The sequence below is a fragment of the Triturus cristatus genome, chromosome 4_2, assembly GCF_964204655.1.
Source record: "Triturus cristatus chromosome 4_2, aTriCri1.1, whole genome shotgun sequence".
NCBI classification, from domain to species: domain Eukaryota; kingdom Metazoa; phylum Chordata; class Amphibia; order Caudata; family Salamandridae; genus Triturus; species Triturus cristatus.
In genome coordinates this window covers 18324494-18351042 of record NC_140586.1, presented here as the reverse complement: position 1 = coordinate 18351042, position 26549 = coordinate 18324494, and the positions used below count along the sequence as shown (strand labels likewise).

Here is a 26549-nt window from a genome sequence, read left to right as displayed (position 1 = left end):
CTCGTGTTTGTGGAGACTTTAACGCTCCCATGGACTTAGCAGTCTCAGTGTCTTTCTTCATATTTTCGAGTGCAGTGTCTACAGCCGGGCCAAAAAGTTGTTCTTGGTTGAAGGGATGGTTGAGGATGGTAGTCTGGACCTCCTGCTTAAAACCTGAAATGCGCAGCCAGGCATGGCGTCTAAGGAGTACACTAGTATTGATGGATCTAGAGGCAGTGTCTGCAGCGTCAAGTGCGCATTTAATTGACGCGTTTGAAATTAGCTTGCCTTCTTGGGTGAGATCATTTGCTTGGGTTTTCTATTGGTCAGGCAAATGTTGTAATAGGGTTTCCAGTTGGTCATAGTGGGCCCTATCATATTTAGCCAACAGTGCTTGCGTGTTGGCTATGCGCCAGTGATTGGCTGCCTGCGCAGCTACCCTTTTACCAGAAGCGTCCAGTAATTTGTATTCTTTATTGGGGGTTGGCGCATCCCCGGAGGTATGTGAGTTGGCGCGCTTTCTAGCATTGGAACCTACTAGAGAATCTAAAGGCAGCTGTCCCCTAATGTAAGCAGGGTCTCCAGGGGCAAGTCTATATTTTGTATCGATTCTAGAGTTAAGAATCCTGGCACGTACAGGATCTTTGAACACTTCAGGGGCATGCTTAATGACTCTCCTGATCATTGGCAATATTTGCGCTGTCTTTTGGGACAGTTCAAATGTATCCAAAAGGAAGTCCTCCTCTGCTGTGTCTGAGTGCATTGTGACGCCGTGGTAAACGGCAGCCCTATTAAGTAATTGTCCAAAACCAAGATTATCGTCTGGGGGAGATGGTTTTGAGGGGTATGGCTGGGGGCTTGGGAGGTCTGGTAGATCTGTTGGGACAGGGTACTCCCAATCATCTTGTGGTGGATCGTCTGGATCTGTGAACGGGTCGGTTGGGTCACCCCACACCCCTAGGTCATCACCATCATTATCTGGAGGTAGTGTATGTGGTGGAGAAGTTACAGGCAGAGGTGGTGCAATAGATTTAGGGAGAGGAGGTGGGTTAGAAGGAAGTACAGGAGAAGGAGGCATAGGTGATGTAGCCAAGTCCTTCTTCACAGGCACTGGAGGGGCAGGTGCTGTGTCTAACTTCCTCTTCTTACATGGCTCAGCTGTGACATGTCCTGTTTCAGGGTTAATATAAATCTTTTTCTGTCTAGGATCGACAGGATCCGGATGAAAAAGTTCCTTTTCCTCAGGAACCGCCTTCGGTGCCGATTTTTTCAGTTCTGAGCGGGGCTGGTGTTGGGTTTTATGGTCTTTGGCCTTAGGAGGCGTGGTAGAGTCCTTAGGCTTGTCTTTTGGTTCCGAGGATCTTGGTTTCGGAGCCAAAATTGGATCTTTAGGCTTGGAAGTGTTCGAAGCCGGCTTATCCACGGTCCTCGAGGTTTTTGGGGCCGATTTGTCATTGGAGGTGGAAGGCGTTGGAACCGATTTCGGAGCGGAGTGTTCCTTTGGCTTCGATGCCGAAGCTGCCGGCGGGACGATTACATGAGGTTTGCTCGGTCCCGAGCTACCGGAAGGCTTGTCTTTTTTCTTTGGAGCCGGGCCCGGAGGCGGGGCTTCTGAAGTGTGTTTTCGATCGCGACTGGGGCCAACAGGCGAAGTCTTGACCAGTGCCTTCGGTTTTGGTGGTGGGGTTGGGGCAGGGGCAGTAGTACTCACTTGTTGACCAGGAGTGATGGGGTCGTCTGAGTCGTCTGCCTCTGATACGATTTTGAGATCTTCGGAATCTTCTTCCGGGACAGCCGGGCCTTCGTCGAAGATGTTCTCTGGTTCCGGAGCTGATTTCTGCGCCATGATGTGACTTCAAGCCCTTCGATCTCGACTAGTCTTCTTCGATCGAAAGGATGCGCAGGCTGGACAGCTGGACTTGTCGTGTTCAGGTGATAGGCACAGGTTGCAGACTTTGTGATGGTCACTGTGCGGGAACTTTGCTCCACACTGGGGGCATTTCTTGAATGGCGTCCTTTCCATGAGCCGTAGGCCTCACAGCGTGGATAGGCCCAGCGGCCCTCGTCAACGACCGGAATCGAGCCGATGAAAGGAGCGTCGAAGATGAAGATGTTCGATGTGAATCCGAAAAGTTTCTGGAAGTTTTGCGCGGCGAAAAAGTTTGAAATGAAGATTTCTAACCGGAGCGCAAAAGTTGCATCCGAACCCAATGGCGGAAAAAAAAAAACTAAGGATGGAGTTGATGCCCATACGCACTATCGTCCAAGGGAGGAGTCACCTATCTCGTGACTACAAAGACTTCTTCCAAGACAACAACAAGGTGCAAGCATGCGAGCCCAACAGCAGATGGCGATCTAATGCAAGTGTGAGATCTTCAGCTCATATGCCTCGAACATAAATTTTTATATGCCCTGGTGCTGGGAAAATGGCCCAAGTCACTTTTCCCATTGCAAATCCCATGCCTTAGGTTAACATTGGAAAAAGCTATTGGTTACTAACTGGAGAAAGAAAATCCATAAAACTAGGATTAAAGGACTCAGTAGAATGGTAATGATAAATCCAACAATATGGTATTGTTGAATTTATTGTAAAATGTACAGACAAGAAGTTCTAAGACCTTTTTTTGTCTGTATGCCAGAACTCAACCCTGTACTGCTCTGCCCTGATTGATCAGAGATAAGTGGGTGAGCCTGGCAACTTTGAAGAGGTGATAAATGACCCCTGGGGTAGGAAGCCTCTTGGGGAGGAGAGGTTACTGGCCATATTAATGCCAGAGCAGGGGGAGGAGTCGTAAACCATGGTCTTCAAAGGAAAGAGAAGGCCTCAGTGTCATTTACAACTTTAAACTGTTCACCTACAGCCAGATCCTAGGCTTAAGGAAGGAATGTGCAGATGCAAGCGGGAGAGACAATGGAGAATAGCCATCCTACGGGTGTGTCTAGCCAGCTCTTCTCTCCCTACTGAAAGTTCTGACATATTGAATTTCGGAATAGTGGTTTCTGAGTTAGCATTTTGCCACACTCTGCAGGAAGTGGTCAGACCTTTGGGTGGAACCATGCAGCTCATTGGACAGGAGTGCCCTCCTGCTTGACCCCAGAGAACACTGAATAAGTATCTGAGAGGGGCGGTGCTTCTCAGATCTGCTGCTTGAAACTTAAGAAAGCAAGACGGGCCATGCTGGAATTCTGATGTGCATTTCCAAAGGACTGCACCTTCTGCACCATCTGCAACTGCAGCCTGTGGATTACTTTAATGTAAAAGGACTAAAGAGTGGACTCCCTGCAAGCTACAGGTTAAAAGAGCTCACCTGGACATCACCACAAATAATCCCCAGCCTGGAGTAGTAACAGTGGATGTGTAAGGGTTTGTTCAAGTGGATTGTGGGAATTGAAGTCTCACACTTTCAAGGACCCTCTTGGAGATTCCAGAACCTTGGATTGTGTGTTGGATACTTTGGGACCCGCAATAAGAACTTCAGGAAGGAGTTCTAATTGGACCCAGCCAGCTGGAGGGGGCTGCACAAGAATGGTGAGAGATCCTCCAGAACAATTGCTAAAGGTGAATATTTTCCTGTCAGAGGCCACAAAATGACTAAAAGGGGCACTGTTGGTTTCTCAGCACTGAAAAGTGACTAATCTTTAAAAATTCATATCTCTGGTTTCCTGCGGTGGATTTTGTTTCATTTTGGTGTCATTTAAAAGATAAAAATATTCCCCATTTTTAAACATTGGTGTTGGATTTTTATTTTGTGGTGTGTCTTAATTATTTACTGAATTGGTGTTTTTAAATGCTTTACATACCTGTCTTTGAAGTTAAGCCTGCCTGCTCGCAGCTATATTACCAAGGGTTGAGCATAGGAATAATTTTCTAAGACCTATTCTGAGGCCTATACTGTGTTAGTAGCCTTATTGCTAGTTGCAGACCTACATCTGCCCCTACCAATAATCCACTTTCCAACAAGGAGTCTGTATAAAACATAGAAAGACGATGACGTACTGAACATTCCAAGCTTGAACGGCATACAGGTAGACCCCTCTGTGTGCAGGGCTCCTCTCTGATGAGATCCATTCCTCAGTGTTCGGAAAGGCAACACATTTCCTAGAGTTCTTAAGGGAATCGAAAACACACCTATTTAACTTGTCCTACGACCTGCACTCCTTGGACATCAACCAAACTTAATAGCTGATTTCATGTTAGACTCCTCTTCATTGCCGCTTCTCCAAATTTCAAGTCGTATTTGAAGACTCACATTTCAAAACATAGGCTAAAAAAAGGTTTTTACACCTTAGGTAGACTTTCTGACTTTGACTGATTAATTATTCGATATATGATACTACTTTTGAATTTTATTGAAGATGCAATATACTTCCTGTCACTAATGCGTTACTTACCCTTCCCCAGCGTTGTGAGATGTCAACCTATTGACTTAAACGCCTTACACAAAACACACCATGTGAGGCATAAAATATCACACCATAACATAAAAGAAAGAATTGGAACACATCTACTCATTAATGACTCTACAGTCATATCAATTGACCAATCAATATAGCAAACGTTATTTTGTGGATTGTGCAACTACTCTTCCACCATTCATGCTGACTGGTTTCCTGTGTTTCCCATGTGAGTCTGAGGGATGAAGTGGAGTGTGTCAAGGACTTATAATTACATCCACACTAAAAACAAAAAAATAAGTTAAATAAATACATTTAGCAACACTTACCCCATCTCCTCCGCAAGGCAGCATTACCAACATCCGTTGGGACAGAACCCCTATTATGGGAATGGAAAAGACTAAAATGTTGACATCTGTCATTTCACTGAATAGCACAAATGCAACATGTTATAATTAGGGCTCCCGGTTTTATGGTATTTATATTTTTTTTCCGTCAATATTTATCCATATTTATTTTTTGTCAACTTTATCTGTATTTATCCATATTTATTAAGGGCTTTGTGAAAAAATAAAGCCAAACCTGGTGTATTTCCACATTTATTTAACTAATAAATATGCAGTCATGTTTGAATGCCTGCCAGGTTTCAGTGATACGAACACCTGCAGAAGATAAATCAATGCACGTATATGAAAATATGCACATTTCAGCATCAGCCTTGTGCATATCTACTGCTGTTTAATCCGCTTTGCTAAAATCCCTTTCTTTTTTATCCCCCTTATCTATCAAGCCACAGTTATTGGCCTGGCAGTCATGGCAAAGTGTATTTAGGATCACTCAAAAAGCACCCAATTTCCGTTATATCCACGTTTAAAAATAAATACAGACAAGAAAATAAATGTTTTTCTGTCTGTATTTATCAATAAAAATCGGAAAACAGGGAGCCTTAGTTATAATAGGACATTATTTCTATTATGCTATTGAAGAAAATGTCTCTTGATGGGTCTAGGTGTCACTGTTTAAAAAACATAACGCATCACTACCGTGCACTAATGCTAAGCAGTTCATGGGCAGGCAATGAAACTGACACCCGGCCACAACTCCAATTAATGAGCTTGAATTACAAAACATAAAATGAGCAAAGGTATTCTACCACCAACCTACCCACGCACTCACATAATCTCACTCATCTGCCCTAACCTAATCTGCTTGTCCTCTAGCCGGCAGTCCTAGGGAAAAAACTGTTGGGTGCCATTTTTACTTCATTCATAATACTTCATTCATAATAGGGCAAATACATTTTGCTCTACTTCCATCAAAGAGGACAAGTTTGCGATTAATTCAGTTGACTACATTTATATTTTAAGCTAACAGCCAAAACGGTGCAAAATATGCACAAATTTTGCCCCATGGTAATCAAATTTAAAAAAACATGTTTCCAGATGCTTGAGGGCAGAGGAGATGATAATAACATAAGATTTTGTGGAAATCCATTACATAAACCTATACTTTTTATTCGAATTCTTGAATATAATGTGAGCTGATAAATGCACCATTTTGATACTATCCTACTTCAGTGCAATTTGGGTCCTCCCTAGCCTGGCTGATTTCTGAGAAATGACTGTGGCCAGACAGCTTGATAGCAACCACAAATCTCACAACATTCTGTGTGTTAGCTTGTCCGACTACCAGGCCAGAAGAAGGGCAGACACAGCTGAATTATCCTCGTAGGAGAAGTACTACGATTCATGGACCAAGGCACCTGCATGCTCTTTTCGACAGCTTTTGATACCACCAAACACTCGCTGCTCTTCAACCGCATGACTAGAGGTCAATTTGGAGAGTCTTTTCAGTGAAATATGGAGAGGCTGCTTCAAAGTCACTCCATGTTCCTTTGTACAGGGGGCAACCAACCGGCACTTTGAAGAGGGATTAGACATCCTTCTTGAGGAGGGTGCATTGATTAACTGCACCAACCTGGAGGGGGCTGTCTGGGAGGTCTATGGAACCTCCTTTCAAATCTTGAGAGGGCTGCCCTCAAGGGGTGTACTGACAGTACACCTGCTTATTGTTGCACAGTGTCAGTGTGCCTCCAAAGTGCACGTTTGCCTCTGCGCCCATGACCATAATACGGCCCGAGCACAGTGGCAAAGTCATTTCCTCATTTGCATGAGGCCACACGCCAATGAAAATGAGGTAACGCCCTTTCAGGATATAGCTGGCAGTACATTTGGTCCAGAACAAGCAGTATTACAGAAGGGGCTGCACAAGCATCGGCACTCCTGTGATACCACAGTGCCCTCAGGGGGAACAAACTGGAAGCATGTTCCTTTTGCGCCCCTGGGGCACTATGTTTAATACGGTCCCTGATGTGTCTCCTGTTTAACCAAATTGTACCTCCCTGTGTGGAAATTTAGCTTGTAACTGAACATTATCTGCGCCATCTTGCCTCTCCCCAGCGCCACGCACAGCGAACGCACGGCCGCCATTTTAGGCACCCCACTCTCTCTCCCCGCTCATTGCCGATCACCAGCGCGCCCCTCAGGCGCTGCGAACATCCCCCGCGCGCTGGCCACCCCCGCTCTCTCATACATGGGCCGTAAAACCTCTCCTTATGCGCAACCCTGCCATGGAATCGCACCCCGTGCCTGACCAACACCTCCTTTCATCCCATACATGGTCATACATCCTTTCTGATAACCCCCTTCCTCCGCGCCCGATTGTCCGAACCGATCCCAGGCCATCACCTAGCCCTGCGGATGCAGTTTATTGCCCCTACTGTAAGGGAAACACCCCACATCAAAGGGATTACAGCAGATCAAGGCCCCCATCCCCTGAGACCCGACCGGTTGCACACACCCCCGGGAACTGGCGGAATATCCTGCTGTGTGATAGCCATCTCCTACTGCGGGTGGGGTGAGAACTTCTACTGTAGCTATGCGTGGGATCGGATCTGAGCCGGGGATTCTGAGGATGTTCTTTCATGCATCAAAGTGATCTCAAGAATGTGCCATGTATGATAACCCTGCAATAAAGTCATAAACGTGTGTATAAGAGGCCAGGTCTCAGAGATGCAGTTAGAGCACCTCGTGACGATACTTCGCTGTCTGATCTGATGTGTTCCACTCCGACGGAATAAAACTTTGTTTCCTGCCTTCCAGTCTCCGGCGCCTGCCTCTTTATTGGTTTAGCATCGAATGGTATAAGAGGCGATTACCGCCGGGCAATACTTGAAAGGTTATGGACTACGACTGCCGCTACCATTTAACAATTGGCGTCCCAAGCGTGGGGCCCATCAGCGACACGTGGATCCAGTGGGAGAGGTCCCGACGACAGAGTGAACGACTGCAACGATCGGGAGAGCTCCTGCCCGATAGACCCTCGTCTGGCAGCCGATCATCCGAACTTCACTGGTTCCGAGCAGACCTCTCTCGAGTGATCTACGGTCCTGACTGGGAACCATCAGGAGTGCCGCGGCAATAACGGAGAGTAGAGGACGATCGGGCGCTGGAGGCGGAAGACGAGAAACTGTCCACGCGGTCCGGGTAAGGTCGTGAAATACGACAAATTGCGAAACGATTGATTGATTGATTGATTGAAAAATACTAGTATTGCTTATTGATTGTTCTCTTTGAGATATTCGCTGTCTACAAACGGGGAGGAGTAGAAATACCCTCTCTCTCTCCCTTTGCAGATAGTGAAGGGTAGGTAACGCAGACTTTTGTCCCCGTTGTAACCCGTCGTGCCTATCTTTATCTCCCCACTGATTGATTGTCCGAACATTGATTGTTTTGAAGGATAGTGCTCTTTGAGATATTCTCTGTTTGCAAATAACATAGAATAGAAATATTCTGTCTAGTCTTTGCAAATAGTGAAGGGTAGGTAACGCAGACTTTTGTCCCCATTGTAACCCGTCGTGCCTATCTTTATCTCCCCATTGATTGATTGATTGTCCGAACACTAGTTGTTCGATATTGGTTCTTTGGAGGTATTCTCTGCTTACAAATAACGAGGAATAGAGATATTCTGTCTAGTCTTTGCAAGCAGTGAAAAGATAGGTAGTGCTGACTTTTGTCCCCGTTGTAACCCGTCATGCCTATCTTCTCCCCACTGATTGGTAGTTGGTTCTGCCCGGACCGCTTATTAGAGGTGAACCATCCGGCTCCACTGGAGGGCACCCCTAATAAGGACATGTTCACTAAATATGGACTAGTCGCCGTAGCTTATAGCAAGCTATGGCATAAATATACAAAGAAGGACCCCGAGAGTCAGTGGCCACTGATGGGATCCTTCGACGACCATAAGATAGAAATGCTAGAAATAGCTCTGCGTAGCAATAAGACGACGCCTACTATGCTTGACAGTATCGGCATGTGGCGCAAAGAAGCAACACAACGGAAAAAGAGGGAAGAAGTGAAAGCAGAAAAGGAATTACGAAAGGCAGCTCACCTTGCCGCTAGAAAGTTAAAAGAAGAAATAAAGGAGAGAAGGGAAACTAAACTAAGACAGGAGCCCGAAACATCAGGCCAGTACCCTGTTAGGACCCCCTCTATGCTCTACCCTGAGTTGTCCTCTAAGCAACGAACGAATGACGAATTACTATTAGGTCCCCCGATCATTTACATGCCCCCTCCATACGCACCCTCCCAATCGGTAGTGCAACACCCACAACCCCCAAACACAAGCGAAAGCAGTACAGGGGCCTCGGTCCTCACGGCCTCCGCGCCGGCCGAGCCTCTTGTACTGAACACAACGTCGGCAATAACGTTGGATGACCCTGAGATGAGAAAGAAAGATTCCACCAGAATGAATCGACTAACAAAGGATGAACGAGCAGGAATCGACAAGATAGTAGGGACACTGGTGGAGCGAAAGGAAAGTGAGGAGTATATAACAGACGTGTATAACTCGTATGCCGACAACCGCAGACGACACTTTGTCGTACGACTTTGTTATCACGCCCTGAATACATGAGGATAGGTACCACGATAAAGGTCCCGAAGGCTTAGCGGCCCTATATAGGAAGGTAGACATTGGGGAAGAAGGAGAGGGTGACGAACCTCTTCACTCGTACACTCGAGGTCTATCGACACCTTAAAGAGCACAGACAGACAACCAAAGCAGAAACTCCCATAGCGACTAAGCCCCAGGCAGGAAGGACTGATACCATGATGCCCATCAAAGAGGCCGCCCCCTACTGGGTCCCCCCACGAGGTCAGGGAACACATGACGACATCAACCACCAAGATGCGAAGGGAAGGGTTGTATATAATTGGGTCTACCAGCCATGGGACCGACAAGACATTTTGACCTTTAGAAAAACTCTACCCGACTTAAGAAAGAACCCGACTGCCTTCTACACCGACCTAGGTACAGCCTTAGGTTCAACAATAATGACTTTAGCAGATATCGACTTGTTCTTCGGGTTATGTCTGCCGGCTGATGTGTGGAAGCAAATCCGGAAAGTTGACCACGCTGAGCCGTTCGGATATACCTGGGTACAACTCGATACCATAGATAAACAGCGAGAACCGGGACAGAAACCCCCGAAAGCCATATTGGAGCTCCCAGACAAGATTGTACAGAAGTTGAAGACTCTAATCCCAGAAAGAAAGGTAGACTGGTCGATAGTGACGGCTTGTCGCCAGAAACCCCAGGAGGATGTGTCTGAATACTTCTCTCGATTCGAGACTGTGTTTTCCGATTATAGTGGCCAGGACATGACCACCGCAACCGGACATCACCTCTTTGTCCAGAATTATGTGAAGGGTCTGTCACAAGAAGTCTCCCAGAAGCTACAGACCAGCGAGAGTAGTTGGGCAGCCTCCAAACCCGCAGCAATCCTCCAGATGGCCCAATACTACGAAAACCAAAAGAATGAGAACGATAGGGCGTCAGAGAGGAAGAAAAAGGAACTGAAGGAGAGGGTAATGATAGCACAGTTGCAAGGGGTGACCATAGGAAGGGAACCCCCAAAAGGGAATTACCAACCAACCGCCCCTAGAAAGCTACCCCCTAGAGACCATACACCTGCACCCTACAACGGACGGAGAGACTTAGATGGGAACCAATGTGCGTTCTGTAGAGGGTTCGGACACTTGAAATCCCAGTGCCCGGTCCTTCTGGAATTGAACAAAAATAGGGACCCCAGAGACACAGCATATGACCCCAGAAATAGAGGACAGGGACGAGGGTACACGAACGACGCCATCAACGACAGGCCAGGCAGACCAAACACCTTTGATCGCCCCGACAAAACCAGTGTCAGCAGTCCGACTATGAAAGCACCCATGACTTCGCATAGGACCGCCAGGGGCAAGGGAGGGATCCAGTCGAACTCCGTGTTGACCAGCAAGGTCCTTACGTCACTGCTAAGGTCTTGGGCACAAAGTCTCCATTCCTGGTAGATACTGGGGCGACACGTAGTGCGTTATCTAAACAACTGATTCCTAGGGCACCCTTGTCTGGCTCACACGTAACCTCAATAGGCTTCGATGGAACGCCCTCCACTAACCCCTTATCAGCACCAATCTCCTTTGACTTAGAAGATAACGCCACTGACACGACCTTTCTGCTCTCCTCCAACACCCCCGATGCTATTATGGGACTTGATTTGCTAAAACATTTCCGAGCTACCATCAGATGCTCCCCAGACGGAGTTCGAGTCATCCTGCACGATAACCCAGATCTGTTCAGACCTTGTCACACACGACGTATGCTCTCTATAACTGATGCTGACCTGTCCCTACTCGACACGTTACCCTCACATCTATGGGCTAAAACCGACTCAGATGTAGGGCGCATGGTGATCGACCCAGTACACATAACCGTCCGACCGGACGCAGTGCTACCAAAGCTTCCACAGTATCGAATATCGCCCGAAGGTGAGAAGGCATTGGTGGAAATCATCCAGTCCCTAGTCAATGCAGGAGTAGTAGAAGTAGTCAGTAATGTTTGCAACAGCCCTATCCTACCCATTGTAAAGAAGCAAGGCGAGGGAGATGAGAAAGCATACCGCTTCATTGTTGACTTACGAGAAGTCAACAAAGTAGTCATACCTCAGTACCCCGTGGTCTCAGACATCACCACCATCCTCACCCTAATTCCGTCCACTGCCACCACCTTTACTGTTATTGATCTCAAGAACGCATTCTTCTCCATCCCCATCCACCCAGACAGCCGCTACCTGTTCGGCTTCACTTTGAAAGCACGGTCGTACAGATTCTGTAGGGCACCCCAAGGCTACACTGAGAGTCCCAGCATTTATAGCCAAGCCCTCAAGAGACAACTAGATGCAGTCCAATTGCCCGATGGAGTGGTGTTAATACAGTACGTCGATGACATCCTTTTGGCGGCCGACACCACCCCACTTGCTGTCACGGCCACCCTTCACCTCCTCCACTTCCTCGCGGAGAACGGTCACAAGGTCTCCAGGAAGAAGTTGCAGTTCTGCCAACCCCAAGTGACATACCTAGGCCACCTCCTATCCAAGGATGGGAGGAAACTTACCCCTGACCGAATTCAGACCATCCTAGAAACCCCTGTTCCCAAAACTCAGAAGCAAGTGCGGTCTCTAGTAGGCCTCACCTCCTTTTGTCGACAATGGTTGCCAAACTTCAGTCTTATTGTAAAACCTCTGCTTTCCCTGCTGGCTAAAGATGTCCCCTTCCCCCTCCCCTGGACACCCGAATGCCAATCCTCCTTCAAAGAATTACGAGACGCCCTCTGCTCGGCCCCAGTCCTAGGAACCCCAGACTACACTAAACCTTTCTCCCTCTACACCCACGAAAGGGAGGGATGTGCGTTGTCTGTCCTAACCCAGTCCATAGGTCCTAAACAACGCCCTTGTGCCTACTTCTCTGCCACTCTTGACCCTGTAGCCAGAGCTTTGCCCGCCTGCCTTCGAGCAGTAACCGCCGCTGCTGTCTCTATCCGGCAAAGTGAGGGGATCGTGCTCTCGAACCCCCTCACTGTATTGGTACCCCATGCGGTTGACACCCTCCTGAACCAGACCAAGACTCAACACCTGACTAGCGCACGACTGACTGGTTACGAACTGACTCTGCTTGCACCCCACATCACATTGAAACGATGCACCACTCTGAATCCAGCTACTCTACTACCTCTCCCTGACACTGACCCCAATGCGTCCCCTATACATGACTGCGTGACCCTCACCGACGAACAGACCAAGAGTAGGGTTGACCTCCGAGATACTGCCTTCCCGGACCCTGACGGAGAACTGTGGGTGGATGGCTCATGCATCAAGCTCCCCGATGGCACCACCTCAGCTGCCTATGCAGTCACCACAGCCCGAACAGTTGTTGAGACAGCCCGCATCACACAGCGATCCGCACAGGCGGCGGAACTAATTGCTCTCACATGAGCATGCATCCTGGCAGCAGGGACAACCGCAAACATTTACACAGACAGTCAGTACGCCTTCGGGGTAGTTCACCACTTTGGGCTCTTATGGAAAGAGAGGGGATTCTTGACTTCCCATGGCACACCCATCCTGCATGGAGATCTAGTCTCTGCCCTGACCGAAGCAGTCCTCCTCCCCACACGGCTGGCTGTGATCAAATGCCAGGCACACAAGAAGGTGACAGACATTATAGGACAGGGAAATGCACTAGCCGACATTACTGCCCGAACCACAGCCGAGAATAGGTCCACGACCCGTATGTACGTGACCAGGTCACAAACTGAGAAATGGAAGGATGCTAGGGAAACGATTAGGGACATCCAACTAGCCAGCACACCACACGAATTAACTGAATGGGCACAGGTGGGATTGAAGGACGATGACGGTTGCTGGCGAACTAAAGACTCGAACAAATGGTTGCTACCTGACTCATACTTGATCCCCATGCTGACCATGGCACACTCCCCCGCACACATAGGGTCTGCCCCCATGATCGAACTCATCTCCAAAGTCTGGCACAACGACAAAATCCCAGACTCAGCCAAACGTCTGGTCCAACAATGCCTGGTATGCCTCCAACACAACCCTGGGAAAGGAACTGCTGTACCCCGGGGAGGGTTTGGGGTTCCCAATCACCCCTTTGAAGTCCTACAAATGGACTACGTCCAGTTAGAAAGGTGCCAAGGTTTGAAGTACGTACTTGTCGTTGTGTGTGCCTTCAGCAAGTGGGTGGAAGCCTACCCAACCCACGACAACACCGCTATGACTACCGCAAAAGTACTACTGAAAGAATTCTTCCCCCGATACGGCCTTTGTCGAATTTTGTGGAGCGACAACGGCCCCCACTTTGTAGCCGAGGTTATCCAACTCATCTTAAAGGGGCTGGGTGTAAAACAGAAGTTCCATGCGGTCTTCCATCCCCAATCTGCAGGCTTGGTTGAGCGACATAATGCCACATTGAAGCTTAAGATAGCAAAAATAGTTGCCACCACAGGACTGAAATGGCCAGACGCTCTCCCGCTAGCATTACTATCAATGCGTTCCACCCCCACCAAACACCACTTAACCCCCTACGAGGTCGTCTTCGGGCGGCCCATGAACCTTTGGACTGCACCGAAGCCAACATCCATCCACGACGTTCCGGACGTCCTCATGTCTGACTATTTGTATAACCTAACTAAAACGTTGTCTGTTATCCATCAGCAGGTGCTGCAAGCCATTCCCGATGTTTCCAGGGGCCCCGGACACGACATCCAACCCGGTGACTTTGTCTTAGTGCGTAACTTCCAGCGCACCAAGAGTCTGGAGCCCCGGTGGACGGGCCCCCTGCAAGTCCTGATCACCACCCGAACAGCTCTTCGAGTGGAGGGGAAGCGCAATTGGCTGCATGCACACCACTGCAAGAAGGTATCATCGACCCTGACGACCACGGACAACATCACCGCCCAAGAAGAACTTCTGGACAAAGACCGACCATCCCTGAGCCGCTGCCCGGATACAGAGACACTTGAATTAATGAAATATCCCGATCCCACTGTGCCATCCAAGGAAGGGTATAACCTACGACGAAAGGAGGGAACTTCGGCTAAGCAGACCACAAACTAAGTTGAAATCTCAGAGCGGTTGCCTAGTCACCTCAAAGGCCACCAGGAGAGAAACTAAACAAAGTCTGTGGTTCTGCCCGCTACCGAGTCCCTTGAAGGTGATGGAAGCATCCGACATGAAGATGATGGAAGCAACCGGACGTCCGAAGATCCACTACAAAAACCCAAAGACTGACAGAATGCACAGCTCAAAGACTATTGCACTTTTCATTACCCTTCTCTTTTGCCTTCTCCTCATGGTCACCTTCTGGATCATGGAGGAGAGCACACCCGCTCATAAGACATTGCTGACCACCGTTCAACCTATCACCATGAAAGAACACCATCTGATCTAACTTTCACCCCAACTCCGAGAAAGGCGTAAGGAGTTCTGGAATAACTCTTTTGTGCAGTTGCTCCACCAACACAATCTTGCCGCCAATGCCACTAATTGCTGGATCTGTGGATTGCTACCACATGCCACTGGACACTCTATCCCTTTCATCCCTTCACCTTTTTCTGTCCATGGTTCCTGCCTCGCCTGGCTAATCCTCCTGCAAGAAAGCTACAAGGACAATGCCACTTCCGGCAGAACTATGTCACACTTCTACCATGGGTTCTGGCTGAACAAAACTGTAAGAACTTCTGCCCCCTTCTGTCCTCTGAGATCAAACACTTCCTTTCACATGGACATCCCTGCCAAAGAACGAGTTGAAATGCAAGTGTTCAACAACCCAGCCAGACCCACCTTCTCTTACCTCCGGAAACGAACGGCCGCCACCCTAACAGTGGCCCTATCCGTCATCAACATCACTGGATTTGTGTGCCTCGAAGGCCTGGGGGTCCAGCTGGTGGGCCACAGCTCCTGCCTCATCACCCGAACATTGGACTCAGTTGATCCACCCTCCTTTGTTGCCTTCCCGAATATGTACTTCGTCTGTGGTACTAAGGCCTACACCTGGCTACATCGCTTGTGTCCTTCCTCCGACATATGTGGCTCCAGCAAACCATCACCGACAGAAACGTGCCAAAGACCTTGTACAAGCCGACTCCACCGGAGCACAGTTCCTGGATGCAGTAAAGGGACTTGTTCCACTCTGGGGTCCAATGGCAAACAGCCGTGCCATCCGCCACTTAACTCAGGCAGTCGAGACGGCGATGAACATTACGGCTGGCATCCTCGCCAACAACACCGCCGAGCTTCAGGCCGTCCGCCTGGTGGCTCTTCAGAACCGCCTCGTTCTAGATGTGGTTCTGGCTGATCGCGGAGGAGCATGCCGCATCATTGGGTCCAGCTGTTGTACCTACGTACCGGATAACTCACCCTCAGTCTACAAAGCAATTGAACACCTCCACAGACTTTCCGCAGAGGTTCATCAGGAGCAAGAAGGATGGTCACTTGGGAGTTGGTTTTGGGACACTATTAAAAGTTGGGGATGGAGGCTGTTTTCATTTATCCTAATACCAATTGTGATACTATGTGGATGTTGCTTGGGGATTCAGTGTCTGCCACCTTTATGTTCGCTTTTTATGAACTGCATCTGCCCTAAGACTTTGAACTTTGAAGCGGAACGGATGAAAGCTCTGTATGAGGTGGAAGTTCGTAGTATTATGGGGATAGATCCGAACTAAACAAGCTGGCGAGATATGTTAAAAGGGAGGACTGTGGAAATTTAGCTTGTAACTGAACATTATCTGCGCCATCTTGCCTCTCCCCAGCGCCACGCACAGCGAACGCACGGCCGCCATTTTAGGCACCCCACTCTCTCTCCCCGCTCATTGCCGATCACCAGCGCGCCCCTCAGGCGCTGCGAACATCCCCCGCGCGCTGGCCACCCCCGCTCTCTCATACATGGGCCGTAAAACCTCTCCTTCTGCGCGACCCTGCCATGGAATCGCACCCCGTGCCTGACCAACACCTCCTTTCATCCCATACATGGTCATACATCCTTTCTGATAACCCCCTTCCTCCGCGCCCGATTGTCCGAACCGATCCCAGGCCATCACCTAGCCCTGCGGATGCAGTTTATTGCCCCTACTGTAAGGGAAACACCCCACATCAAAGGGATTACAGCAGATCAAGGCCCCCACCCCCTGAGACCCGACCGGTTGCACACACCCCCGGGAACTGGCGGAATATCCTGCTGTGTGATAGCCATCTCCTACTGCGGGTGGGGTGAGAACTTCTACTGTAGCTATGCGTGGGATCGGATCTGAGCCGGGGATTCTGAGGATGTTCTTTCATGCATCAAAGTGATCTCAAGAATGTGCCATGTATGATAACCCTGCAATAAAGTCATAAACGTGTGTATAAGAGGCCAGGTCTCAGAGATGCAGTTAGAGCACCTCGTGACGATACTTCGCTGTCTGATCTGATGTGTTCCACTCCGACGGAATAAAACTTTGTTTCCTGCCTTCCAGTCTCCGGCGCCTGCCTCTTTATTGGTTTAGCATCGAATGGTATAAGAGGCGATTACCGCCGGGCAATACTTGAAAGGTTATCGACTACGACTGCCGCTACCATTTAACACCTGTGTACCTCTCCTCTAATCTCAATTTTCATTCGTAAGTGTTTTTGAATTTCTGCTCAATGTGCCATGCTTCAACGTCAGCTATCTAACGTCAACGTGCCCTGAGTAAGTCCTCTTCCCATGTCAAAGTGCCATCAATCATATAGTCACGTTACCCTCAATTTGTCTTCAAGTGCACCCTTAATGAGCCATCCAGTGTGCCTTACCTTTGAATTTGTCTTCCTGTGTATTTCTGGCATGTCTCTCAGTATCCCTTTTTCCTAATATGCCTTTCTATGTTTCCGGAGAAGCATGCAATATACCGCTCACTGTCTGCCCTTCTTCTCAATGTGTCTTCACAAGCCCAGTCCATCTGCATATCCATGTGCCTTCCTGTGAGCACCCCCTCGGTGCACCTCAGTGGTGCATCAGCTTCGAATGTGGGAAAAGATTTACAAAAACTTGAATGTGTTCAAAGGACACAGCAGCTCCCATCAGTCTATCGTACCTTTGCTTCAGTGGAGAACAATGTTAACTGTTATTTTGGGATTTGTAGAGCGCATAATCACCGGCAGGTCTCTAAGCGCTAAGACAGAGTAGCTATGGCCCGCCCCAGTGAGTGACTGTTAGTCCCAGGTCAAAGAGTGCGTTATGTCCAGGCCCCTGTAAAGAGGAGGGTCTTCAGTTTTTTCTAACGGGGAGAAGGGCTTTTTCTGTACGAAGGTTTCCTGGTAGCTTATTCCACAACTGGGGGATCAAGACCGAGATGGCTCGACCCCCTTTGGTCGTTGTGTTTAACCGTGGACAGGCTAGCCGGTCATCCAGTTGACCACGTATCTGAGGATATTTTGCACGCATGTGTGGGCTTGTGACGTATTGTCAATTTGAAGAATTAATTGTGTGTCATCGGCATAGTTGAAGACCTGGCAGTCGATACCGGCCAGGTCTCCCCACCAAAGGTCTTAGATAGATATTGAACAGGAGTGGAGATAGTGTGGAACTCCATAGGTTAATGTCCCTTTATTGGACACGCAGTCACCCATTTGGATCCTTTGAGTCCAACCTGTCAGGAAGGAGGTGATCCATTTATATTCCATGTCCCTGGTTCGTGCCAGGAGTTGGCTGTGGTTGACCCTGTCAAACGCTGCCGAAAGATCTAATAGGACCAAGGCACACGGCTTCTTGCTTTCGGCTTTGAGCCTGAGTTCATCCAGCACAGACAGCATCACCAGCCTTGTGCTGTGGTGGGCTCTTAATCCTGCCTGCCGAACCTCGAGTAGCTGATGTTTCTCCATAGATAGGGACAGGGTTTTAAGGTCATGCTGTTCCACTATTTTAGCCAAGAAAGGAAGTTGGGAAATGGGACTATAATTCTTCAGGTTAGCGACGTCTACCCCCGCCTTTTTCAATAGGGGGGTTACTCTGGCTTCCTTGAAGTTACTGGGGACCCTCCCAGTTTCCAGCGATAGATTGATCAGAGCGAGGATCTCTTCCTCAATCACTGGAAGAGCCATCTTGAATATACATGGTGGGCATGGGTCCGTTGGCGAGTCCGACCTAATTTGAGCGGCAATGTGGGACAAGGAGTCATGGTCTAGCCTTGGAAAGACGCTCCCTGAAGTCACATTGTGGCTCATCCATAACCAGGGGGCTCTGGCTGGTGGGGGTGTTATGTATGTCAGTTAGGATGTCCTTTATTTTATCTAGGAAAAAGGTCAGAAACCTTTTGCAGTGTTCCGGGCTAGCAACTGTTTCCTGCGCCTGGTTTTGACTGAGTTCCTTCAGAATTCTAAAGGTTTCTTTTTGTTTGTTATCTGCCTCCATGATCCTGGCCTCATAGCACTCGGCCTTTCTTGCCAAAATGTTTTTTTTGTATGTGGCTAGCCTGGCCCTGTATTTCTTGAGGGCCTCAGGGTCATATGACTCACGCCACTGCCTTTCGTGTTGGCATAGGGTCCGTTTCTGCCCCCTTAGTTCCTCCGTGAACCAGGTAGCTCCCTTACCCTTATTCCTCACTCTTTCTCTACAAGCCGGTGCCACCCTATTGATGGCTGCTCTCACCTGGGTGGTGATGGATTTATCACGACTTGCAGACAGCAATCCTCAGGAGCGAAGCTAGGTCTCACCTTCCCCGAAGATACCGCAAGCCCCCTACGTTATTATAGCAGCAGGCTTACAGATACCCCCAGGGAGCGATGAGCAGACTCGGAACTGCACAGGGACTCAGCGTAGGAGAGAACCACAGTCTAGTAGACAACTAGTAGTTACTGTGAAAAGAGAAAGGAACAGGTCATTAATACTCCACTCAAGTTGTATAATATACAGCAGGAGAGGTATCAGTGCTATTTAACTAAAAGAGAAGGATTGTGTATGGTCTCCACTCACCTGTGTTAGAACATAACTCAAGCCAAAGATAATGAACAGGAAATAGCGTTATAGTCCAGGAGAGGCTTGTCTCAATAAATGTCTATTGTGGCTTCGGTTTGCCGCTCTCCGTATTTCAATCATACAGAGTGCATTTTTTCCAGGAGGGCCGAGAGCACATAATACTCACAACTCTTTGTTAGAGGAAACGCTGAGTCCAAAGGAAAAATGAAGGTTTAGAACACAACTGCCAGCAGAAAAATAATGGAGCCTTAAATTTGTAGCGCGCTTCGTGAGGCACTCGTAATTAGGTGTTCCTTGAAAAGAGTTCACCAATGGTAATTAATCTTCGTTTATCGAAGTCTTTGAAAAATGAAAATGAAAGAATCCTTTCGTTCTTCTTGCCAGCGAAACGCTCGTAGCAATCTGATAAGTTCTGTTTTAGTTCCGGTCTTTAAAAGAATTCACTTATTTTTCGGAGTGTAGCAAGATGAAGAGCGATCTGTTGCCGGAGGCACGCAGAACTTCAAATATGCCTTCCGTGGCATGCAGGGGTTCAATGTTGCAGAACTTCAAATATGCCTTCCGTGGCATGCAGGGGTTCGATGTTGCAGGGTTTCAATGTTGTAGAGTGAAGAGCGATATGCCGTCAGTGGCACGCAACGCTTCAAAGTAGCAGGGTGACGAGCGTTATGCCGTCAGTGACACGCAGAGCTTCAATGTAGCAGGGTGACGAGCGTTATGCGGTCAGTGGCACGCAGAGCTTCAATGTTACAGCATATCCATCCAACAATACTCGTAGTAATCATCACAGGCAGGGTTCACAACAGGCAGGGTTCTCAACGGATAAAAGAAGCCAAGCAATTACTGCGAGAGGCATTTCCCTATTTGAAGAGCTCGAGTGATCTGATTTGTTGCCAAGCATCATGGGACCACTCGAGTGATCTGATTCGTTGTCAGGCAGCATGGGACCACACACAATCACTCTAACCCTCCCAAAGCATTATGGGACTTGTAGTGAAATGCAGAAAAGTGGGACTCCTCTAAGTATGAGATGTTGTGCGGGTAACAGGATTCACTCTTCTCCTCAAGATCCTCCGGCTGTAATCTCCTCGGCGAGTTGCCTTGCACAGCGTCCCTAGGCGGTCTGCCTCAGTTTTGCTCCATCTTCGTATCATTCTCCATTCCGGAGGGGGTTGGGTTGGGTGGGGTGCCTATCTTGGGGGATCTGGAGCCTGATCAGGTAGTGGTCCGACCAACTACATGGTCTGATATGGCTGAGTGGACCAAATGAGGTCTAGGGTATGTCCCTTGTCATGGGAGGGGGAATCCACGAGCTGCAACAGCCCTAGTGTTGCCATGATTTCCTCTAACTGCCTGGCCTGTGACTCTTGGTATCTGGTCCCAGTGGAAGTTGAAGTCCCCCACCACCAGGAGTTGTTGGTATCGGGAGCGTAAGTCAGTGACTATTTCAGTGAGAAGGTCGTTGAATCGGGTTTGTTATAGAGCAGCGCTAGCCCCCCTCTTTTCCCATCATGCCTATTATGTCATAGGGCATCGTACTCTAAGGGTAGTGCTGCTATAATGTCTGGACCTGAGCCTTCGTCAAGCCAGGTTCTGTGACTGCTAGGATGTCAGGGGCCTCCTCCTGAAGGAGGGTGAAGATCCCTAGACTATGCTTCTGGAGGGCGTGTGTGTTGAGTACTACTGCCTTTAGATCCCTGGTGTTTTCTGGCCCTGTGCCCTTAGGGATATGGGGCTGTGCAGCCCTCCTCTTTCCTCTCCGCCTGTGTAGTAAGCAAATCCTCAGCTATAAGTGCAACTTTTACCTGGTTCTCCAGGGGGAGATCCTTGCGCTCTAGTGCCCGTAATTCTTCCGCCAAGTAGGACTGAATTTGACCAGGGGTCCTGGCCCCTGGTCCCCTTCGGGCGCAGACAGGCGCAGACGGGCTTGCCTTTGGTGGGTCAGCTGCGTGTCCACTCCAGCGCTTTAATTATGCAGTCCCTCGCCCCACTCCGCCAATCAGCCCTGCAAACAGCAGCTGAGTTCCCCTGCAACCACTCGACCGCGTTGACGCAACGGAAGTGGTGTAGAATGGTGCCACACGTGAAATAGCAGCAGGTATGTGCCTCAAATTCAAACAATTAAAAATCACAGTTTTAAACAGATTTAAAAGGATTAAAAGAAGTTTTTCTGGGAAGTTTTCAGAGTGAAACAATCACCGCATTACCGCGCGTGCTCGTCCCACCTGGAGTGGTTGTAGCGCATCTCTCAATCAAAAGGGATGAACTATGAGAAGGGTTCAGTCTGTGACGGCCCTCTTGAAGGTAATAGGGCAGTTCAGGCTCACAGTTTACCTGTGGATAGGACTGTGCAGCTATCGCCTACAGTGATGGGGGCGGACTCACACTCTACAAAGACGTCTTGCTTTAACAGGCGAGATCGCCCTCTATATAGTCAATCAGTCATGTCTCCAACTCTGACACTGAGGAAGAAGGAGCGGGGGCATCAGTGTCCATGACTTGGTACGTTTGTACCTGTACTGGGCCATACATGCGGTGACATTCAGACTGCTGTAGACACGTCCTAGACACTATGGAATAAAGGGGGTGAGAGGCAAGAGGCATAAGAGCTCTGCGACCCTCAGGAAATGGGACAGAAAGTGGGACCCTCTGTCCAGACTGGTTCTGCAGGTTACGTGGATAAATGGTCACTTAGAAGGATGATTAGAAAAGATGCCGTTGGACAACAACTATTCTGAGACCAAAAAATGGAAATTGGGCCTTGGCCACCAGATTCAGAATGAGGACACAATCAGAATGAGAGAAAACAATCCAGGTCTGCTTGCTTCTATCACTTGCACCTCGGATAGTGACAGACAGAAGAAGGCAGCAGACAAGAAAAACTAAACCTGCAGGTGATTGGCCACTGCCCAGGCCTAGCAGGGATGCTGAGAGTGTGCAGGGCTCTGTTGATTTCTTTACAGGTCAGTCTTAGAACATCTGTGTCTGCAGGAACACTGCTGAAATAATGACCATGTCCGCCTCTTTCACGTTTACTTCAGTTTACCGCAAGCCTACACGAGGTGGACGAGCCCCTTTGCTGCCAACAAACCCACACTGTGCATGAAAACAATGTACTCCGGGCTAAAGCAGCAGTAAGGACAGGCCCCGCAGAGAGGCACCACCGAGCTGGGCCATGGTCCACAACTGCGTTGAAGCCTTCCCCGACGCTATCGCTGCGGGGTGCTTTCATCGCCCTCTTCGCGGTGCTCTTAAAGCCTTGTGGTTACTGAGCAGCTGAACCAACATCAAGTATCAAGTAATCTAGTTTAAAGAATGGTGGAGGGAGGGCTGCGCTGTGTGCAGGGAACTTGGAGGGGGGAGGCAAATGAGGGGGGGAGGCAAATGAGAGAGGGGGATGTCAAATTCAAGCCCAGTCGGAACAAACGCTTCACGGTTCCCTTTGTGATCATAAAGGTCCCCAAATTCAAAGAGCTCTGCGGATAGGAAATGAATTCCAGAGCGCTCTCCCCTCTCCACCCGTCGCTTGCCAAGCATGATGGCTGCTTGGACTTCAGCAGATGCCTGGAAGGGCTCCAAGATTGCTGCTGGGAACTCTTTGCAGCAGAAGTATGTGTTTCACGGGGAGGGGACTGGTACGCCCTCCACAGATAAGGCTTATTAAACGTTAGTTTGATCTTTGACATCCTGGAAACAAATGGCCCTGATGACCGCAGAGAGGTGGTTCATTCATTACCGCTCCCCCCCCCATTGGAAATCTCAAGGGGGGCTCTGACAGCCTTTGCGTTAGTGCTTGGGTACACCGCGGTAATGGAGGATGTATGCAGTCACACCGGGGCTAGAGGGCACTGCTTCTGAGATTGCAGTACCACAAGACCTACAGACACTTAGGGATGAGATCCTCGCTGCGCTGACCGTAACACGAGGCACACAGTTGAACTTACATGAACAGGGGTCAAAGGGTGATTCTAATTTGATGGCAGTGTTACAAGGCACGCAGGGGAGTTTCCTGCAGAGCTTACTGTAAACAATACGGACACAGGTAGTTAGATTGAGGCGGAGCTCCAGCCGAGGATACCCAACACAAGGCACAGACGGGGGTTTCTTCACAGCTCACAGTAATGACACAAGACACACAAACACAGGGTTATAGGGGGAGCCTCTTGCAGTTCTTACAACAACGGAAACAACGAACACAGGGAGATTCCGGCGGAGATTTATAATACGGCACACAGACGAGAGCTTCCTGCAGAGCTTACAGCAACTTATGCACACATTAACAGGAGGACAGGAGGGACTCCGTGCAGAGCTGACTGTAACACAAGACAAGACAAATGGTTGGAGGGCGGCCCGGCAGAGCTTACTGTAACACAAGGCAAACAGACAGGGCTGCACAGGGGAGCACAAGAAAGAGCTTACAGGCATACAGATACAGGGGGCTACAGGGAGTTCCCTGATGAGACAACAGTAAGACAAGACATTAGGAAGAGCAGGCTAGAAAGCGCTTCACGCAGGGTCTACATTAATGCAAGGCACAGGGCTCTAAGCGGGTTGAAAAAACTGGGGGTCTCCCAAAGGGGCGTGGCCGATGTAATTAAGGGTGTGACTTAAAAACATGTAAACTAAAAATCTGTGGTTAGCATAGTGTGCCACCGACTGGCATTTTGCTGTTTCTATCATTGCATCCAGATGGAATATGCTACTTACCAGCATGCATCTGTTCTTGGCATGTAGAGCTGCAGATCTACACACTTTTGCATAGATCGCCATCTGGTGTTGGGCCCGGATGTTTGCAGTTTGTTTTTCCTCTTGGAAAGTCCTTTGGAAGTCACGAGGTCGGTGACTCCTCCTTTGGATCGTATTGCGCCTGGGCTTCGGCTCCATCCTCAGATTGTTTTTCGCCAGCAGGGAAAGATGGAGCGTAGTAATAACAGTGAAGAAACCCATGTGTGTTGTATCTAAATAAGATGGACTGGAAAAGATACAGGTAGCCGGGGAGGCGGGTGGGCATGTGTAGATCTGCAGCTCTACATGCCAAGAACAGATGCATACTGGTAAGTAGCATATTCCGTTCAAGGCATATGAGATGCAGATTACACACTTTTGCATAGACTATATAGCAGCTCCCAGCCTTAGCGGCGACCACCGGTATCTGTTGCAGTGGTTTGAAATAGTGTTTTTAGTACAGCCTGGCCCACACTAGCTTGTTGCTTGGTTTGCACATCTACACAGTAGTGTTTAGTGAAAGTGTGCGGTGTTGACCATGTAGCTGCTTTGCAGATATCATCTAATGGGATGCTCCCTAGAAAAGCCATAGAAGCCCCTATCTTCCGTGTAGAATGGGCTTTAGGGGGAACGGAGCGCGTTCGTTTTGCTTTGTGGTAGCAAATCTGGATGCATTTTACAATCCACCTAGCTATCCCTGATTTTGAGATGGGGTTGCCTTTGTGTGGTGGAGAGAAAGAGACAAACAGTTGTTTGGTCTTCCTGAAAGGTTGTGTTCTTTGGATATAGTAAAGTAAGGCTCGTTTGACATCTAGCGTGTGTAGAGCCCTTTCCGCAACAGTCTGAGGTTGCGAGAAAAATACCGGTAATTCTACAGATTGGTTTAGGTGAAAAAGTGAAATGACTTTAGGTAGGAATTTTGGGTTGGCACGGAGAACAACCTTGTTCTGGTGCATTTGAAGAAAAGGTTCTTGTATGGTAAGTGCTTGTATCTCACTGACCCTTCTAAGGGAAGTGATGGCTACAAGGAAAGCTGTTTTTCATGTGAGAAATTGCAGTTCGCATTTATGCAAAGGTTCGAAGGGAGGCCCCATTAGCCTTGTGAGAACGATATTTAAGTTCCACACAGGTGAGGGTGGTACTCTGGGGGGAATTATTCATTTTAGGCCTTCCATGAAGGCTTTAGTGGCAGGTACTCTGAAAAGTGATAGGTGCTGCCTGTTTTGTAGGTAAGCTGCAATTGCTGCGAGGTGTAGCCGAATGGATGAATAGGCTAGATTACACCTTTGTAGGTGGAGTAGGTAGCATATGATGTGTTGTATAGACACGTCTAGAGGATTAATTGTGTTGTTATGGCAATAAACAACAAATCTTTTCCACTTGGCAGCGTAGCAGGCTCTAGTGGTAGGGCGTCTAGCTTCTCTGATGACGTACATACAGTCAGGGGGAAGGTTTAGGTATCCGAATTCTAGGATTTCAGGAGCCAGATCGCAAGGTTGAGCTGAGCTGGGTCCGGGTGCCTGATCTATCCATGGTTCTGGGTTAGGAGGCATGGTGAGAGGTGTAGCTTTTGGCGTGGTACTACCGAGAGTTCCAGCAGCGTGGTGCACCACGGTTGTCTGGCCCATGTTGGAGCTACTAGGATTAGCCTGAGGGAATGCTGTTGTAGCTTTCGCACCACTAATGGAATTAGTGGGAGAGGTGGATAGGCGTAGGCAAATTTGCCTGACCAGTTCATCCATATCGCATTTCCTTTGGACAATGGATGTGGGTATCTGGCGGCGAAGCTTGGGCATTTTTTGTTTTCGTGGGTGGCGAATAGGTCTATTTGTGGATGCCCCCACGTTTGAAAGAACGGGTGAAGAACCTGCGGGTGAAGTTCCCACTCGTGGATCTGTTGCATCTGTCTGCTGAGCAGATCTGCCATGGTGTTTTGGACTCCTGGGACATGTTGGGCTAGGAGAAAGATTTTGTGTGGAATTGCCCATCTCCATATGCTCTGTGCTAATTGAGAGAGCTGTGGAGAGTGCGTGCCGCCTTGCTTTTGAATGTAATACATGGCCGTCATGTTGTCTGTGCAAATGAGGACTGCTTTGCCTAAAATCTGTGTCTGAAAAGATTTTAGGGCTAGAAAGATTGCTAGTAACTCCAGATGGTTGATATGGAGTAACTTTTGTTGCGGCGTCCATGTGCCCTGCACTGTGAGGTGTAATAGATGAGCTCCCCAGCCGGAGACCGATGCGTCTGTAGTTAGTATTATTTGTGGAACCGGGTCCAGGAACGGTCGACCTTTGGAAAGGTTTGTGGTGTTCCACCACTGCAGAGAGCGATGGGTGCGACCGTCTACCAACACCAGATCTGTCAGTTGCCCCTGGGCCTGGTTCCATTGGCGCGCTAAGCACTCTTGGAGTGGACGCATCTGGAGTCTTGCGTGGGGCACTATGAAAATGCAAGAGGCCATCATCCCTATTAGTTGCATAAACAATCTTGCTGGAAGGGAGTGTTGAAGTGTGAATGTTTGTCGCAAAGCCTGAATGCTTGCAA

At 48.8% G+C, this 26549-nt stretch overlaps 1 protein-coding gene across 4 annotated transcripts in view; it reads right to left on the bottom strand.

Moving 5' to 3' along the window:
* The window catches only part of HDAC7 (histone deacetylase 7), a 726616-nt gene that overhangs the window by 148469 nt on the left and 551598 nt on the right, over window positions 1-26549 (bottom strand). For all 4 annotated transcript variants that reach the window (XM_085600245.1, XM_085600246.1, XM_085600247.1 and 1 more), the window contains one exon: window positions 4704-4753. In XM_085600245.1, the coding sequence (XP_085456371.1) occupies window positions 4704-4753 (50 nt within the window). The remainder of the gene's footprint in view (window positions 1-4703; window positions 4754-26549) is intronic.